At 38.4% G+C, this 19,719-nt stretch overlaps 1 protein-coding gene across 4 annotated transcripts in view; it reads left to right on the forward strand.

Annotated features, from left to right (window-relative positions):
- The window catches only part of TMEM116 (transmembrane protein 116), a 131,352-nt gene that overhangs the window by 15,153 nt on the left and 96,480 nt on the right, over positions 1-19,719 (forward strand). For all 4 annotated transcript variants that reach the window (XM_060028166.1, XM_060028165.1, XM_060028163.1 and 1 more), the window contains exon 4: positions 5,365-5,496. In XM_060028166.1, coding sequence (XP_059884149.1) covers positions 5,365-5,496 — 132 coding nt within the window. The remainder of the gene's footprint in view (positions 1-5,364; positions 5,497-19,719) is intronic.

Below are 19,719 nucleotides of genomic sequence, written 5' to 3' on the forward strand. Positions count from 1 at the left end.
TGGTTGAGAGTCTGCCTGCCGATGCAGGGGACGCGGGTTCGTAGCCCTGGTCCGGGAGGATCCCACATGCCGCGGAGTGGCTGGGCCCGTGAGCCATGGCCGCTGAGCCTGCGTGTCCGGAGCCTGTGCTCCGCAATGGGAGAGGCCACAACAGTGAGAGGCCTGTGTACAGCAAAAAAAAAAAAAAAAACGCTTCCTTTTATTGAGGTATAATTGACAAATAAAAATAGTATATACTTAAGGTATTAAAAAAAAAAATCAATCAGGGAGTTCTCTGGTGACCTAGTGGTTAGGATTCTGGGCTTTCACTGCTGGGCCCAGGTTCAATCCCTGGTCCCACAAGCTGCATGGTGTGCTCCCCCCCAAAAAAAAAGATTTTAAGAAAAATGTAACAAAACTGTTTTTCTAATCAGGCCAAGTGGCACAAAATTAAGCAAAACGTGGTTTAGGACATGTATGAGAGAGCTTTTGTAAAGTGGAAAATGATACATTTAGCTTAGCTATGGCTAAGGTCTCATAGCTAGTAAGTGTTAGAGCTAGAAGTTGAGGCAGACTTGTCTTGTTCCAAAGCTGCTTCTCACATACACTTTTTTTTTTTTGATTTATTTTTATTTATTTATCCTTGGCTGCATTGGGTCTTCGTTGCTATGTGCGGGCTTTCTCTAGTTATGGCGAGCAGGGGCTGCTCAGCAGTTGTGGCACAGGGGCTCAGCTGCTCCGCAGCATGTGGGATCCTCCGGGGCCAGGGCTCGAACCCGCGTCCCCCGCAGTGGCAGGCAGACTCCTAACCACTGCGCCACCAGGGAAGTCCCTCACATACACTTTTAAACCACTGAAATATAATGTCTAATGAAAAGAGAATTTTGAATTTCAGAGGTAGAATGTGACTATGTAAGTAAAACTAGAAAGTAGAAGTCTTGATACTGTATTGTCAATTGCCTGCCAAAGTAATCTTAGGCCACACATCTTCCTGTGATGTGGAGTTCCCTAATGTTTCTTTCCTGAATGTTTGTTGAAATTTGAGTTCAGATGTGGTTAAGTTAATAAAGTATAAGTTATGTTGTGGAGAGAGGTAAGCAGAGATTCTCAGTACTACTGACCTTTTGGGCTAGATGGTTATTTGTTATGGGTGGCTGTCCTGCATCTTAGGATATTTAGCAGACTTTACCCAATAGATGTAGCAGCAACCTTCCTCACCCAGTTGTGAGAACCAAAAATATCTTCAAATACTGCCAAATGTCTTCTGAGAGAGGCAGTCACTCCTGGTTGAAAACCACTGCTCTAGGGTGACCTCTGCCATAACAGTGGGTTAGAGCTTTATAAAGATGTAGGGTCTGGTTTGGCCTGGGATGTGACCTTTAATTTCTCTGGCTTCGGTTCTCATACCTTTCACACAACCAGAGCCTGAAGGACCTTAGTAATCATTAATTCAGTGGTTCCTACACATTCTGCTTTTTTGGCATAGGGAAGATTCCAATTTTTCCAGCTTAAAAATGTCAGCCATGCTCCACCGTTTTCCTTTATTTCTTCATCAAATAACATTTTTAACAGCATAAACACATGGGAGGCATAATCTGAAAAAGACAAAAATTATTAAATTAATGATTATAGTAAATTGGAGAAATCCATGGGAAATCTTTGAGGGGACTAGCTGATTAGACAGTAACTCAGAGTAACTCAGAGAGGCAACCTTAAGAGAGAAGAAAGTAACCCAGGCCAGCCAGTGTTAAAAAAAAAAAAAAACACGAGGCAGATATACTTTACTGCACTTGTGTGAAGTGCACTTCATTTCCTTGTGAAGGTCACTTTCGATATTCTTTGTAACTTGATTTCACTAGAAATATCAGGAAGCAGGGTTTTGGAAGAGTATAAATATGAGTTGCTTTAGGTGTTTCACCTTACCAGGTTAGACCTGGACCCAGAACCTCCTTAGGGAAAGCCTTTCACACAATGCATTCCGTCCCTGCACCTTACTTTGCTCTTGATTTAAATGAGACAAGTACAAATATATTTAAAGTTTTTGCTTTCATATTTAGGATCATGTCTTAAGGTTTTTCTTCTTATTACCATGCACTATGCTGATTGTATTTTTATTTATTTTAATTTAATTTTTTTTTTTAATTTTTAAAATTTTATTTATTTATTTTTTTTGCGGTATGCGGGCCTCTCACTGTTGTGGCCTCTCCCGTTGCGGAGCACAGGCTCCGGATGCGCAGGCTCAGCGGCCATGGCTCACGGGCCCAGCCACTCCACGGCACGTGGGATCTTCCCGGACCAGGGCACGAACCCGCATCCCCTGCATCGGCAGGCGGACTCTCAACCACTGTGCCACCAGGGAAGCCCTAATTTTTTTATTAAAAAAAATATTTTTGGCTGCGCTGCACAGCATGTGGGATCTTAGTTCCTCAGCCAGGGATCAAACCTGTGCCCACTGCAGTGGAAGCACGGAGTCTTAACCACTAGACTGCCAGGGAAGTCCCTTTTTAAAAATTTTTTATTGTTTGTATTTTTCTTAAAGCGTGACCTGTATCATACATTTCTCTGTATTACCTTTGACACAGTATCTTGTTAAACATAGAAGGGGTGAAATCTTTTTTAATTTCAATACTAGGTGCTCAGTTAAGTTTTGTTGTTTAATTGATTGATTTTATCTCCTGTTACTAGAACTCATGATTTTCCAACCATGAGTGAAAGTATATAAACCTCTTTTTATCCTTTATTTCTGTGCCAAAGACCTTAGGTGTGTTTTAATGGCCAACAGTTCCCTATATATAAGGCTATTTATTGACTCAATGACCATAATTATGTTCTTGCTCACAAAAGCTGCTTGGCCACCTTTCTGCTCCAGAGTTTATTTTGTATTCAGTTTTAATTTTTCACCCATTAACAGTTATAAACTTGTGATAGGTCATAGACCAGTAAAATCTAGGAATATGCCACCTGGCTGGAACCTTAACAGGCTTCCTTGTAGCAAAGGATATATGTTGTTAAAATAATTGTATCTGATATTTAGTAAATACAGTTTAAAATATTATTTCACTTGTTTTTGTTTGTGTTAGCCAAAGCAGCTTGACCATTTACCCCTATTAGCAAGGTATTAGCATCTTAACTTTCCTCTCATTTGGAAGAAAAGTATGAGAAAAATTCCCTTTTGTACAGTTGAGGAGATTAGTTCTTATATTAGGTAGTATCTGTTGATAACTTAGTAATTTTTTTGCACGGGGGGTACATCCCAGGGACCGGGCCAGCCTGTGGGCCCAGTGGTGGGGGCACCAAAAATTTTTAACTTTACTTTTTTACTGTGAGATATACCAGCCATGGTTTAGAAGGCATAAAACTCATGTGTGCTATATAATGGATGACTATAAACCAAACCTGGGACAAGAAATAGGAATCGCTCATATCCCCAAACATTCCTACTGTACTCCTTCCCAATCACAACCTCACCTCTAGCAGTAACCACTATCCAGATTTTTGCTTAATCATTTCTTGGCTTTTATGTATAGTTTTACCAGTAATGTATATATCCCTAAACAATTTAGTTTTGCATTTTTGAACTTGACATAAATGGGATAATACTATTTTTTGGTATGTATTGCTTTGTGATTTGCTTTTTTCCCTCAGTATCACTTCTGAGATTTGTCCATGGCGTTGTGTACAGCTCTGGTTCATTTCTTTTTCACTGATGCTTAGCATTCTATATTATGAACATACCACAGTATATCTATCTGTGCTGCTATAAACAATCTTGTACATGTCTTCTGATGCACACATGCAAAAATTTCTCTAGTGATTTTACCTAATAACAGAATATAGGATATTCATATACCCTAGATAGTGCCAGACTTTTTCCAAATAGTTGTGCCAGCAGTGTATGAAATGTCCTATTGCTTCATGTTCCTGTTAATATTTGATATTGTCAGACTTTAAAAATTTTTGCCATGGGTGTGTAATTTTCATCCCATTGTAGATTGATTGATTTATTGACTTTTGTTCTCCTTATAGTTTTAATTTTTTAATTTCCTTGATTACTAATGGGGTCAGGCATATTTTCACATTTTTACAGCCATTTGGATTTCTTAAGTACCTGTTCAAATCTTTTGTCCATTTTTTTTCTATTGGTTTTTCTTATTGCTTTGAAGAGCTTTTGTTTGCTTTGTTTTTTAAAAGTAAATTAAAAAAAAAAAGTAAATTTTATTTATTTATTTATTTTTGGCTACGCTGGGTCTTTGTTGCTGCCCGCGGGCTTTCTCTAGTTGCGGCGAGCGGGGGCTACTCTTCACTGTGGTGCACGTGCTTCTCATTGCAGTGGCTTCTCTTGTTGCGGAGCGTAAGCTCTAGGTGTGCGGGTTTCAGTAGTTGTGGCACGTGGGCTCAGTAGTTGTGGCTCATGGACTCTAGAGCACAGGCTCAGTAGTTGTGGCACACGGGCTTAGTTGCTCTGCGGCATGTGGGATCTTCCCAGAACAGGGTTCAAACCCATGTCCCCTGCATTGACAGGCGGATTCTTAACCACTGGACCACCAGGGAAGTCCGTGCTTTGTTTTTAATATTGTTTGGATACTGGTCCTTTGTTAGTCATATGTGTTAACAAATATCTTCTCCCACTTTGTGGCATGTCTTTTCACTTTCTTTATGGTGTCTTTTGACACAGACATTTTTCATTTGAATGTGGGCAAATTTTTCAACTATTTCTTTTAGATCAAATTAAACTCTATGAAGATTAAAAAAAAACCTGTTTTCATTTTCTTTGAGTTCTCAACCATATCCTAAAACACTCAGGTGATAATCTCATTTCTTTTCTTTTCTTTTTTTTTTTTTGCGGTATGCGGGCCTCTCACTGTTGTGGCCTCTCCCACTGCAGAGCACAGGCTCCGGATGCGCAGGCTCAGCGGCCATGGCTCACAGGCCTAGCTGCTCCGCGGCATGTGGGATCTTCCCAGACTGGGGCACGAACCCGTGTCCCCTGCATCGGCAGGTGGACTCTCAACCACTGCGCCACCAGGGAAGCCCCTCATTTCTTATTGTTAGAAGATGTTGACTGTGCAGCTAGAGCACTTAAAATTTCCCATTTGTGGTATGTCTCCATCACAGAATTTCTCATCTTTTCACTCTTTCCTTGAGGAAGAATTTCCAATGCTAATACTTCCATGAATAGTCTGGTTCTAGAACAGTTGGGATAGTTGTGATTACAGATTACTTCCTACTTGGAGTATTCCTTTATATTCCCCAGTCAACCAATAGCAGAGGCCCCAGAAAAATTATGCCCAGATTTCTACTAGAAGGGTAAAACATAAAAGTAATTAATTGTTACATTCTCCTGTCTATATCATTTTTGAAATTATGAATTTTATTCCTTTACAGATAAGGCCACTCGTTTATCTGAGCTTCTCTGACCTCCTCCTGGGGATATACTGGCTCATTGAGGCACTTCTCTATGGAACTTCAGCAGCCAATAAGGACATCGTCTGCTATAACTTGCAAGCAGTTGGACAGGTGAGTGCTACTAGATTGTCATAGTACCTTGTACGAAAGGCACACGCTTATTTAAATAAGAAGCAAAGATAATCCATCCTGGGAAGCAGGACCCTTTTGTTTATTGTTACACTTTGAAACATAGCTTTTATTGTTTTTCCCCATTAAAAAACTACTTATTTATTACAGAAAATTTGGGAAATTCAGAGAAGCAGAAAGATAATTAAAATCACCCAGATATAATCATTCTTTAATATTTTATGTATATTATATATTTCCAGTCTTCTTCTCTTTAGGTATATGCATTTTAGAACAAATAACACATTAATACTTTTGGTAATCTGCTTTTATTATTCAACATAGTGTGACCATATTTCCATGTAATGGAATATATTTCTACATCTTTTGAGATTATTGCATGTTTTTTATTACATTAATAAACATTAACTTTTGGAAATACTACATATGATTATATATGAGTTATATATCTTTCATAGATTTTATCAATGGATTCACCCACATAGTACCATCAGTATATAATGTTTCTGAGACTTGGGATGTGAAAAAAGTAGAGGTTAATATGCAGTCTGTACTCACTGCTGGATGCTTCCTCTGGGATTTGTTACTAGAGGAGAAATTTGTTTCAATGTAGTAGGAAAATACTAATATGTAGTTAGTGGTATGAAATCCATGTACTAATATGTTACCTATCTTATATAAATTTATTTATTTTTTTAAACACGTGTGTGGGTTTTGTTTTTTAATTAATTTATTTACTTATTTTTGACTGTGTTGGGTCTTTGCTTCTGTGCGTGGGTTTTCTCTAGTTGCAACGAGCGGGGGCCACTCTTCATTGTGGTGTGCGGGCCTCTCACTGTCATGGCCTTTCTTGTTGCGGAGCACAAGCTCCAGACGCGCAGGCTCAGTAGTTGTGGCTCACGGGCCTAGTTGCTCCGCGGCATGTGGGATCTTCCCAGACCAGGGCTCAAACCCGTTTCTCCTGCATTGGCAGGCAGATTCTCAACCAGTGCGCCACCAGGGAAGCCCCCGTGTGTGGGGTTTTTTTAATTATTTATTTATTTATTTTGGCATTGGGTCTTCGTTGCTGCGCGCAAGATTTCTCTAGCTGTGTCGAGTGGGGGCTACTCTTCGTTGCGGTGTGCAGGCTTCTCATTGCTATGGCTTCTCTTGTTGCGGAGACAGGCTCTAGGCGCACGGGCTTCAGTAGTTGTGGTATGCAGGCTCAGTAGTTGTGGCACACGGGCTTAGTTGCTCCGTGGCATGTGGGATCTTCCCGGACCAGGGCTCAAACCCGTGTCCCCTGCATTGGCAGGCAGATTCTTTTTTTTTTTTTCGTGGTACGCGGGCCTCTCACTGTTGTGGCCTCTCCTGTTGCAGAGCACAGGCTCTGGATGTGCAGGCTCAGTGGCCATGGCTCACGGGCCCAGCCGCTCTGCGGCATGTGGGATCTTCCCAGACCAGGGCACGAACCTGTGTCCCCTGCATCAGCAGGCGGACTCTCAACCACTGCGCCACCAGGGAAACCCTATAAAGTGTATTTTTTAACCACCTATGTGATGTTTATTAGGCCAGGATTCATTGTGTTATTATTGTAATATCAAGTGTTTTTTAAATCACAGGTGCTTGGTACAGATGTCATAAATAAAGCTCAGGGACTGAGATTATGCTAAAAAACTTCAGCCTTTTGATATTCAGGGTTAACTTGGCAGATTCAGGAGAATATACTATATAAATAATTCTTAATGAATGTCTAAATTATTCTTTAGAAAAGAAAAAAATGTCCAGTTTCTTCCAGATTAAAGTAAAACTTTTAATATTCCCCGTTGCATTTCCTCCTGATTAATTCTGCCAGTTTGGAGGGAAAAAAAATACTATTTTATGTGGCTTTTTTCTTTTTTGTTGTTGTTGTCCAATGTTCTCTCTTTTTTAAAAATTGAAGTATAGTTGATTGACAGTGTTGTGTTAATTTCTGCTGTACAGCAAAGTGATTCAGTTATACATGTATATACCTATTCTTTTTCATATTCTTTTCCATTATGGTTTATTACAGGATATTGAATATACTTCCCTGTGCTATATAGTAGGACCTTGTTGTTTATCTATTTTATATACAGTAGTTTGTATCTTCTATTCCCAAACTCCTAATTTATCCCTCCCCCACCCCCTTTCCCCTTTGGTAGCCATAAGTTTGTTTTCTATGTGTGTGAGTCTATTTCTCTTTCATAAATAAGTTCATTTGTGTCATTTTAGATTCCACACAAATTTGGTATCATATGGTATTTGTTTTTCTCCTTCTGACTTACTTCATTTAGTAAGATAATCTCTACGTCTATCCACGTTGCTGCCAATGGCATTATTTTATTCTTTTTTATGACTGAGTAGTATTCCATTGTGTATATATACCACATCTTCTTTATCCATTCATCTGTCAATGGATATTTAGGTTGCTTCCATGTCTTGGCTATTGTAAATAGTGTTGCTGTGAACATTTGGGTGCATGTATATATATATATATATATATATATTTTTTTTTTTTTTTTTGCGGTACGTGGGCCTCTCACTGTTATGGCCTCTCCTGTTGTGGAGCACAGGCTCCAGACGTGCAGGCTTAGCGCCCATGGCTCACGGGCCCAGCCACTCTGTGGCATGTGGGATCTTCCTGGACCGGGGCACGAACTCGTGTCCCCTGCATTGGCAGGCAGACTCTCAACCACTGTGCCACCAGGGAAGCCCTGCATGTATATTTTTAAATTAGAGTTTTGTCCAGATATATGCCCAGGAGTGGGATTGCTGGATGATATGGCAACTCTGTTTTTAGTTTTTTAAGGAACCACCATACTGTTTTCCATAGTGGCTGCACCAGTGTATATTCTCACCAACAGTGTAGGAGGGTTCACTTTTCTCCATACCCTCTCCAGTATTTGTTATTTGTTGACTTTTTAATGATGGCCATTCTGATCTGTGTGAGGTGGTACCTCATTGTAGTTTTGATTTGCTTTTCTCTAATAATTAGCAGTGTTGAGCACATTTCCATGTGCCTGTTGGCCATCTGTGTGTCTTCTTTGGAGAAATGTCTATTTAGGTCTTCTGCCCATTTTTTGAATGAGTTATTTGGTATTTTGCTTTTGAGTTCTATGAGCTGTTTGTATATTTTGGATTAATCCCTTGTCAGTCGCATCATTTGCAAATATTTTCTCCCATTCTGTGGGTTGTATTTTCATTATGTTTATGGTTTCCTTTGCTGTGCAAAAGGTTTTCAGTTTGATTAGGTCCCATTTGTTTATTTTTTTGTTTTTATTTTTTTTGCCTTGGGAGACTGACCTAAGAAAACATTGTTACAATTTATGTCAGAGAATGTTTTGCCTATGTTCTCTTCTAGGAGTTTTAAAGTGTCATATCTGATATTTCAGTCTTTAAGACATTTTGAGTTTATTTTTGTGTAGGGGGTAAGGGAGTGTTCTGACTTCACTGATTTACATGTGGGCTGTCTAGCTTTCCCAACACCACGGGCTGAATTATACACTGCATTGTATATTCTTGCCTCCTTTGTTGAAGATTAATTGACTGTAGGTGTGTTGGTTTATTTCTGGGCTCTCTATTCTGTTCCATTGATCCATACATCTGTTTTTGTGCCACTACCACACTGTTTGTTTGCTATAGCTTTGTAGTATTTTCTGAAGTCTGGAAGGGTTATGCCTCCAGCTTTGTTCTTTTTCCTCAGGATTCCTTTGGCAATTCTGGGTCTCCTGTGGTTCTATAGAAATTTTAGGATTATTTGTTGTAGTTCTGTCAAAAATGTCATGGGTAATTTGATAGGGATTGCATTAAATCTGTAGATTGCTTTGGGTAGTATGGCCATTTGAACAATATTAGTTCTTCCAATCGAAGCACATGGGATATCTTTCTATTTCTGTGAATCATCTTCAATTTCCTTTATCAGTGTTTTATAATTCTCAGTATATAGGTCTTTCACCTCCTTGGTCAGGTTTATTCCTAAGTATTTTATTATTTTTTTTGATGTGACTTTAAACGGGATTGTTTTCTTACTTTCTCTTTCTGATACGTCATTGCTTTTTTTTAAAACAGATGAACACTTTATTTACTTATTTATTTATTTATTTATGTCCACGTGTTGCTTCTGGCATCTTAGTTCCCCAACCAGGGATTGAACACAGGCCCTCAGCAGTGAAAGTGCAGAGTCCTAACCACTGGACTGCCAGGGAATTCCCGATACTTCATTGTTAGTGTAAAGAAATGCAACAGATTTCTGTATGTTAATCTTGTATCCTATACCAAGAGTTGCTTCTTCCTAGTCCTGAAAGTGGATTCAGTTTATCTCTCCACTTGGCAAGGTTTCAGAACCTCATTTTTGATACTTTCCTATGGAGAAATATGTTTGATAAGGCAGAAACTTCCCTTGACAAGATAGGTTGACTGTGCTGATCTGTCGAGGCATTAGTGCCTCCTCCCAAAATTGGTCAGAAATTGCCTAGATGTTCTGTTCCAGATGTTTGGCTAGTTATAGGAAAGCCAGAGCTGGTCAGAGAGAATTAACTCAATACAGCCACAGCACCCTTATGCCACTTCACTGAACTGGAACAGAAGAAATCAATCATTTACCAAAAGCTAACAGGCCCAGGAGAGCCGATGAGAAGATAAAATATGCTCCAGCTGTACAGTCCATTAGAAAAGAAATAGTAGAAAGTACACTGAATCAGAGATTAGGAAATCTTGGTCAATATCAAACCAGAACTGCATTGTATATAGTTCAACACCTCTTTTTTTTTTTTTTTTTTTTGCCGTGCCACACGGCTTGCGGGATCTCAGTTCCCTGACCAGGGATTGAATCCGGGCCACAGCAGTGAAAGCCAGGAATCCTAACCACTAGGACACCAGAGAACTCCCTCAACACCTCTTTTAAGAGTTAAGGTTCTAACCACCCAGTGAGACCTCTCTTGTCTCTGAAGTCTCTTTTTAAACTGAATAGCACTGAAGCCTGAAACTTTCCAAGTCTGGCTTAAGTATAGTTTTCCACCAGCCCTAGGTAAACAGGCAGAGCCATTTTCTTTCTTTTTTTTAAATTTTAATTTTATATTGGAGTATAAGTGATTTACAATGTCATGTTAGTTTCAGGTATACAGCAAAGTGATTCAGTTATACATATACACATATCTATTCTTTTTCAAATTCTTTTCCTGTCTGTCATACAGAGTGAAGTCAGAAAGAGAAAAACAAATATCATATGTTAATGCATATATGTGGAATCTAGAAGAATGGTACAGATGAACCTATTTGCAGGGCAGGAATAGAGACGGATGTAGAGAGTGGATGTGTGGACACGGCAGGTGGGAATGGGGGTGGGATGAATTGGGAGATTGGGATTGATGTTTATACACTACCATGTGTAAAATAGATAGCTAGTGGGAACCTGCTCTATAACACAGGGAGCTCAGCTTGGTGCCTTGTGGAGACCTAGATGGGTGGCATAGGGGTGGGTGAGAGGGAGGTCCAAGTGGGAGGGGATATATGTATACATATAGCTGATTTACTTCATTGTACAGCAGAAACTAAGACAACATTGTAAAACAACTATACCCCAATTAAAAAATATTTTCCCATATAGGTTATTACGGAGTATTGAGTAGAGTTCCCTTTATATATAGTAGTGTGTATATGTTAATCCTAACCTCCTAATTTTTCTCTCCCCCCATCTTTCCCCTTTGGTAATCATAAGTTTATTTTCTAAGTCTCTGAGTCTGTTTCTGTTTTGCAAATAAGTTCATTTGTATCATTTTTTTTTTTTACATTTCACATATAACTGATATCATATATTTGTCTTTCTCTGTCTGGCTTATTTCACTTAGTGTGATAATCTCTAGGTCCATCCATGTTGCTGCAAATGGCATTATTTCATTCTTTTTATGGCTGAGTAATATTCCATTGTATATATGTACCACATCTTCTTTATCCATTCCTCTGTCAATGGACATTTAGGTTGCTTCCATGTCTTGGCTACTGTCAATAGTGCTGCAGTGAACATAGAGATGCATACATCTTTTGGAGGTTAATCTCTTGTCAGTCACTTCATTTGCAAATATTTTCTCCCATTCTTTGTGTCGCCTTTTCGTTTTATGATTTCCTTTGCTGTGGAAAGGATTTTAAGTTTAATTAGGCACCATTTGTTTATTTTTGTTTTTATTTCCATTACTCTAGGAGACGAATTGAAAAAGATTTTGCTGCAATTTATGTCAAAAAGTGTGCTGCCTATGTTTTCCTCTAGGAGTTTTATAGTATCTGGTCTTACCTTTAGGTCTTTAAACCATTTTGAGTTTATTTTTGTGTATGGTGTTAGAAAATGTTCTAATTTCATTCCCTTACAGTAGCTGTCCAGTTTTCCCAGCACCACTTATTGAAGAGACTATCTTTCCTCCATTGTATATTCTTGCCTCCTTTGTCATAGATTAATTGACCATAGGCGTGTGGGTTTATTTCCAGGCTTTCTATTCTGTTCCATTGATCTATAAGTCTGTCTTTGTGCAATACCATACTATTTTGGTTACTGTAGCTTTATAGTATAGTCTGAAGTCAGGGAACCTGATTCCTCCAGCCCCGTTTTTCTTTCTCAAGATTGCTTTGGCTCCTTAGGGTCTTTTGTGTTTCCATATAAATTTTAAGATTTTTTTGTTCTAGATCTGCAAAACATGCCATTGGTAATTTGACAGGGATTGCATTGAATCTGTAGATTGATATGGGTAGTATAGTCATTTTCACAATATTGATTCCTCCAGTCCAAGAGCATGGTATATCTTTCTATCTGTTTGTGTCATCATTGATTTCTTTCATCAGCATCTTATAGTTTTCAGAGACAGGTCTTTTGCCTCCTTAGTAGGTTTATTCCTAGGTGTTTTATTCTTTTTGATTTGATGGTAAATGGGATTGTTTCCTTAATTTATCTTTCTGACCTTTCACTGTTAGTGTATAGAAATGCAACAGATTTCTGTGTATTAATTTTGTATCCTGCAACTTTATTGAATTCATTGATGAGCTCTAGTAGTTTTCTCATAGCATCTTTAGGATTTTCTATGTATAGTATCATGTCATCTGCAAATAGTGACAGTTTTACTTCTTCTTTTCCAACTTGGATTCCTTTTCTTTCTTTTCCTTCTCTGATTGCCATGACTAGGACTTCCAAAACTATGTTGAAAGAAGTGGCGAGAGTGGACATCCTTGTCTTGTTCCTGATCTTAGAGGAAATGCTTTCAGCTTTTCACTGTTGTGTATGATGTTAGCTCTGGGTTTTTCACATATGGCCTTTGTTATGTTGAGTTATGCTCCCTCTATGCCCACTTTCTGGAGAGTTTTTAACGTAAATTGATGTTGAATTTTGTCAAAAGCTTTTCCTGCATCTATTGAGATGATCATATGTTTTTTATTCTTCAACTTGTTAATGTGGTGTATCACATTGATTGATTTGAGAATACTGAAAACTCCTTGCATCCCTGGGATAAATCCCACTTGATCATGGTGTATGATCCTTTTATTGTATTGTTGGATTCGGATTGCTAGTACTTAGTTGACGATTTTTACATCTATGTTCATCAGTGATATTGGTCTACGATTTTCTTTTTTTGTGGTATCTTAGTATGGTTTTGGTATCAGGGTGATGGTGGCCTCATAGAATGAGTTTGGGGTGTTCCTTCCTCTGCAATTTTAAAAAATAGTTTCAGAAGGATACGTGTTAACTGTTCTCTAAATGTTTCATAGAATTCGCCTGTGAGACCATCTGGTCCTGGACTTTTGTTTGTTGGGAGTATTTAAATCACAGTTTTAATTTCAGTACTTGTGATTGGTCTGTTCATATTTTCTGTACCTTCCTGTTGAGTCTTGGGAGATTGTACCTTTCTAAGAATTTGTCCATTTCTTCTAGGTTGTCTATTTTATTGGCATAGAGTTGCTTGTAGTAGTCTTTTATGATCAAAGGATCATTTCTGTGGTGTCCATTGTAACTTCTCCTTTCTCATGTCTAATTTTATAGATTTGAGCCCTCTCCCTTTTTTTCTTAATGAGTCTGGCTAACAGTTTATCAATTTTATTTATCTTTTCAAAGAACAAGCTTTCAGTTTCATTGATCGTTTGTATTGTTTTCTTCATCTCTATTTCATTTATTTCTGCTCTGCTCTTTAGGATTTTTTCCTTCTACTAACTTTGGGTTTTCTTTGTTCTTCTTCCTCTAGTTGCTTTAGGTGTAAGTTAGCTTGTTTATTTGAGATTTTTCTTGTTTACTGAGGTAAGATCGTATTGCTATAAACTTCCATCTTAGAACTGCTTTTGATGTGTCACGTAGGTTTTTTTTTTTTTTGCAAAAACAAAAAACCCAGGTAAGATTTATTTACACAATACTGTAAAGCAACTATACTCCAATTTAAAAAAAAGATTTATTTAACGTGGTAGGCGTGCTTGCCTGTTCGTAAGTTCATTCCAGTCTGGAACACAGGAGAATAATGCTACTAGCATATCTGCTGCATCATTTAATCCATTCCTTTCCTTTATTTTTAACTGGGTTAAGACTGAAAATCCTAGTTCACACAAACTAGTTGTTGTGAATGGTAATAATAGCAGGATACTCTTTCGACTTATCAAAGGGAAGTCTTCCTTTATCTTAATCCAAAATGCTGATAAACTTAGTGTTTTATAATCATTCTTCAATGTATATGAAGAACTGAGCTGCAATAATTCATTTTCTTCTTCAGGCACCAAGTTTAACTCAATTATTGATTCTGGGTTTCAAAAAGCAAACGGATCTTTTATGCAACAATTCTGTCTTAATGTTTCAAATTTCTCTTCTGGGAATAAATGGTTAAAAGTTTGACATAGAGAAGTGAGATGCAACAATATCTCTAGTTTTATTTCTTCCAAAATGTTTTCATTAACAACATTCTCTTCAATGTGCTGCAAAAACCTTGGAAACATGTAGTAGCTAGGACGGTTGCTTTTAAGCCTCACTTGCCACAACAACAATGCCTTCTGGAGTCCTTGGATACGTTCGGCATGTTGGAATATATCACTGTTTTTCCCCTGTAGCTTTAAACGTAGTTCATTAAAGATTCCAAAAATATCAGTTAAATATGGCAGTTTCGTTACCCAAATATCATCCTCAAAAATAGTTGCCAAATGAGATTTCTTTTCAATGCGAAAACCATGGATCTCATTCCTGAGTTCGTAAACGCTGCTTAGTATTTTCCCTTGTGACAACCAACGAACTTTGGTATGATACAGTAAGTGGGTATAATTAGCTCCAATCTCCGAATAAAATGTTTCAAGCATTCGGCTATTTAGTGAGCTTCCTTTAATAAAGTTAACAACTTTCACTGCATTTTTCAGTACTTCCATGAGCTTCTGTGGAATCTCTCTGGACGCTAACGCTTCACGATGTATAAAACAGTGACTCCACGCAGCACTAGTAACTTGTAGCAATTTTTTAATTACTCTGCTCTGTTTTCCAGTTATGTTTGCTGTTCCATCACTTGTAATTCCTTTGAAGTTTTTCCAGTTTAATTTATACTGACCAACAATGCACCTTTCTAATTCTGTGAAAATATATAATCCATTTAGGTGTGAGGTTAAGTTTAAACAACACAAAAAATCCTCCATAAAATCGCCTTGCCACGCATATCTGACATAGACTAAAAGTGCTGTGCAGCTTCCAGTATCTGTGATTTCATCAAGCTGGATTGCAAAGTTTATTGCCGACTGTAACTGAGTAATAAGCATTGCCTCTAAATGTTCGGCAACCGTACAAATTTGAAGAGATACTGTGTTATCACTAGGAATAGTTTTTAATTTATCAGCAGATTTATCGTAAAAAATTGTATGCACCATATCCAAACATGCTGGAAGAATAATTTTTTCAGCATCTGTGTGAGCCATGTTCTCTTTTGCCACATGATATGCAACTAAATATGATGATAATAATGTTTTCTCACTAACAGTAGTAGAGCAACTAAGAAATTGTGTTGATGACTTTACATCTATTTTCTTTCTTTGAAAGTATTCAAGAGGCTTATCAATAAGTTCAGCATGCTGTGTTTCTAAGTACCTTTTTAATTTTGAAGGTTTTAAGCTTTCATTTGCAAGAATATTATTACAAATAACACACTGAAGACTGTCATTTTCAAAGGGTTTTTCACTTTTGATAAAACCATATTTTAAATAATCTTCATTATAATGTCTTGCAGTTACGTTTTTCTTTTTGAAATGTGGCTCAAACGAAGTTGATGTTTGCAGATTAGAGTCAACATTTTTCTCAATATTGTCACTATTCATACTTGGAGATCCAGCTGTAGAACTTGAACATGTTTCTGCATATTTCACGTCATTATTCCTCTTTCTTTTAAAAAAGAAATGATCCATTTTAAAAGCAATTTTGAAAAGAGGCAGTTATAATATTTGCCATTAACTATAATTGCCATTCATGTATATATATATATATATATATTTTTTATAGCCTAGATAACATCTTTCCAAAAAATGCAGTTTGCAGCTGCATCTCAGTGGAACATCTCAGACTTTATATCCAGTTGCAAGTCATGGTAATATATAAACTAGATTGCACATCAACCTGTTATTATGAAAACCAAATAAGACATCAGCAGACAAATGATTGAAAAACCATTTCTTAGGCAATCAATGTACATTCTATTCCTCATATCCCCTCCATCAAATATCTTTCCACATATTGAAACTGACCTTAGTATTCCTTGCAAGGTGTAAAATTCTGGCAAAGGATTCATGCAAAGCACTCTGATATTTTTTATTTTGTTTTTAAAAATGTTCATTGTGACTCACAAAATTGATTTCATGACCTACTAAATGGGTCACATGCATAATGTGAAAAACACTGATATAGAGACGTTTTCCTCTTTTGTGTTACTGGGTTGACTACGTCTGCTTGATGATCAAAGAAGCTAGCTGATCTGCTAAACTGTTAGCTTATACAGGAACTTTCTTGAAGTCGTAGGTATATATCATTCCTGATTTTCTTTCCTGATACTTTTTTTTTTTTTTTTTTTTTTTTTTTGCGGTATGCGGGCCTCTCACTGATGTGGCCCCTCCCACTGCGGAGCACAGGCTCCGGACGCGCAGGCCCAGCAGCCATGGCTCACGGGCCCAGGGGATCCTCCCGGACCGGGGCACGAACCCGTGTCCCCTGCATCAGCAGATGGACTCTCAAACACTGTGTCACCAGGGAAGCCCCCCGATACTTTTTGATGGGAAGGGTTTTTAAGAGTTTCAGTATGGTCTGATCTCGTGAGGTTCCAATGAGGTTTTCCATGGCTAGATCAACTATAAGGTTGGAGCTGGTGACATATTTTTAGAACTGTCTTGGAATGCATCCTTGACATCCAGCCCAGCACCGTGAACCTCGCGCCTTGCCTGCCGACCCGTGGTGCCTTGCCCCCCACTCCCTGCACAACACCACTTCCACTCTCACCTTGGCGCCCAGAGAAATGCTGCTTCCAGCCAGAGAAGGGCTGGCTCCATCGCATAGGTTTTGGATCATCATGCTTTCATTTTCATTTATCTCTAGGGTTTTTTTTTGTTTTTGTTTTTGTTTTGCGGTACGCAGGCTTCTCACTGTTGTGGCCTCTCCCGTTGCGGAGCACAGGCTCCGGACGCGCAGGCTCAGCAGCCATGGCTCACGGGCCCAGCCGCTCCGCGGCATGTGGGATCTTCCCGGACCGGGGCATGAACCCGTATCCCCTGCATCGGCAGGCGGACTCTCAACCACTGCGCCACCAGGGAAGCCCTCTAGGTATTTTTTTTATTTCCTCTTTGATTTTTTCAGTGATCTATTGATTGTTTAGTAGCATATTTTTAGCCTCTACATGTTTGTGTTTTCTACAGTTTTTTTTTTTCTTCTAGTTGATTTCTAATCTCATAGCATTGTGGTTGGAAAAGATGCTTGATATGATTTCAGTTTTCTTAAATTTACTGAGGCTTGCTTTATGGCCTAGCATGTGATCTGTCCCGGAGAATGTTCCATGTGCAGTTGAAAAGAATGTGTATTCTGCTGCTTTTGGATGGAATGCTCTATTAATATCATTTAAGTCTGTCTGGTCTAGTGTGTCATTAAAGGCCTGTGTTAGCTTATTTATTTTCTGTGTGGATGATATGTTCTTTGATGTAAGTGGGGTATTTCAGTCCCTCACTATTATTGTGTTAGTGTCAATTTCTCCTTTTTTGGCTCATTTGGTGGGTGCATATATATTTACAATTGTTATATCTTCTTCTTGGATTGATCCCTTGATCATTATGTAGTGTCCTTCTTTGTCTCTTGTAACAGTCTTTATTTTAAAGTCTATTTTGTCTGATATGAATATTGCTACTCCACCTTTCTTTTGCTTTCCATTTGCATGGAATACCTTTTTCTATCCCCTCACTTTCTGTCTCTATGTGTCCCTGGATCTGAAGTGGGCCTCTTGTAGACAACATGTATACAGGTCTTGTTTTTTGTATCCATTCAGCCAGTCTGTATCTTTTGGTTGGAGCATTTAATCCACTTACATTTAAGATAATTACCAATATGTATGTTCTTATTGCCATTTCATTAACTGTTTTGGACTTGTTTTTGTAGGTCTTTTTCTTTCCCTTCCTCTATTGTTCTCTTCTCTTGTGACTTGATGACTATCTTTAATGTTGTATTTGGATTCCTCTTTCTTTTTAGTGTGTACATCTATTGTAGATTTTTGGTTTGAGCTTAGTAGGAGCTTTTGATATAGTAGTCTATGTATATAAAAGATTGTTCTAAGTTTTTGGTCTCTTTATTTCAAATAAATTTCCAATATCCTGCATTTGTACTCTCCTCTTCTCACAATTGCTGGCTTTGTTTATGGATGATTTCCTAACTTTATGTTTCCATTTACTGGTGAGATTTCCCATTTGTAGTTTTCTTATTTCTAGTTGTGGCTTTTTCTTTTCCACCTAGGTAAGTTCCTTTAGCATTTGTTGTAAAGCTGTTTTGGTGGTGCTGAATTCTCTTAGCTTTTGCTTGTCTGTAAAGCTTTTGACTTCTCCCTTGAATCTGAATGAGAGCCTTGCTGGGTAGAGTATTCTTGGTTGTAGGTTTTTCCTTTTCATCACTTTAAATATATCATGCCACTCCCTTCTGGCCTGCAGAGTTTCTGCTGAAAAATCAACTTATAACCTTATGGGGATCCCCTTGTATGTTATTTGTTGCTTTTCCCTTGTTGCTTTTAATATTTGCTCTTTTTCTTTAATTTTTGGTTAGTTTGATTACTGTGTGTCTCAGCATGTTCCTCCTTGGGTTTATCCTGTATGGGACTCTCTGTGCTTCCTGGACTTGAGTGAGTGTTTCGTTTCCCACGTTAGGGAAGTTTTCAGCTATTATCTCTTACAATATTTTCTCAGGCCCTTTCTCTCTATCTTCTCTGGGGCCCCTATACTGCAGATGTTGGTGTGTTTAATGTTGGTCTCTCAAACTGTCCTCATTTCTTTTCATTCTTTTTTCTTTAGTCTGTTCCATGTCAGTGTTTCCACCATTCTGTCTTCCAACTCACTTACCTGTTCTTTTGACTCATTTATTCTGCTATTGATTCCTTCTACTGTATTTTTCATTTCAGTTATTGTATTGTTCAACTGTGTTTGTTCAGTATATCTTGTAGCTCTTTGTTAAACATTTCTTCTATCTTCTCCATCTGTGCCTCCATTCTTTTTCCGATATCTTGGATCATCTTTACTGTCATTACTCTGAATTCTTTTTCAGGTAGATTTCCTGTCTCTCCACTTCACTTAGTTTTTCTTCTGGGGTTTTATCTTGTTTCTTTGTCTGGAACATATTCCTCTGCTGTCTCATTTTGTCTGACTTTCTGTGTTTGCTGCCTCTGTTCTGCAGGTTGCAAGATTGTAGTTCCTCTTGCTTTTGGTGTCTGCCCTCTGGTGGGTGAAGCTGGTCTAAGAGGCTTGTGCAGGCTTCCTGGTGGGAGGGACTGGTGCTTGCCCACTGGTGGGTGGAGCTGGATCTTGTCTCTTTGGTGGACACGGCCATTTCAAGGGGTGTGTTTAGACGTGGCTGTGGGTTCAGGAAGACTTAGGCAGCCTGTCTGCTGATGGGTGGGGCTGCATTCCCACCCTGTTGGTTGTTTGGTCTGAGATGTCCCAGCACTGGAGCCTATAGGCTGTTGGGTGGGGCCAGGTCTTGGTGTC

Source organism: Delphinus delphis, chromosome 13 (genome assembly GCF_949987515.2).
Source record: "Delphinus delphis chromosome 13, mDelDel1.2, whole genome shotgun sequence".
NCBI classification, from domain to species: Eukaryota; Metazoa; Chordata; class Mammalia; order Artiodactyla; family Delphinidae; genus Delphinus; species Delphinus delphis.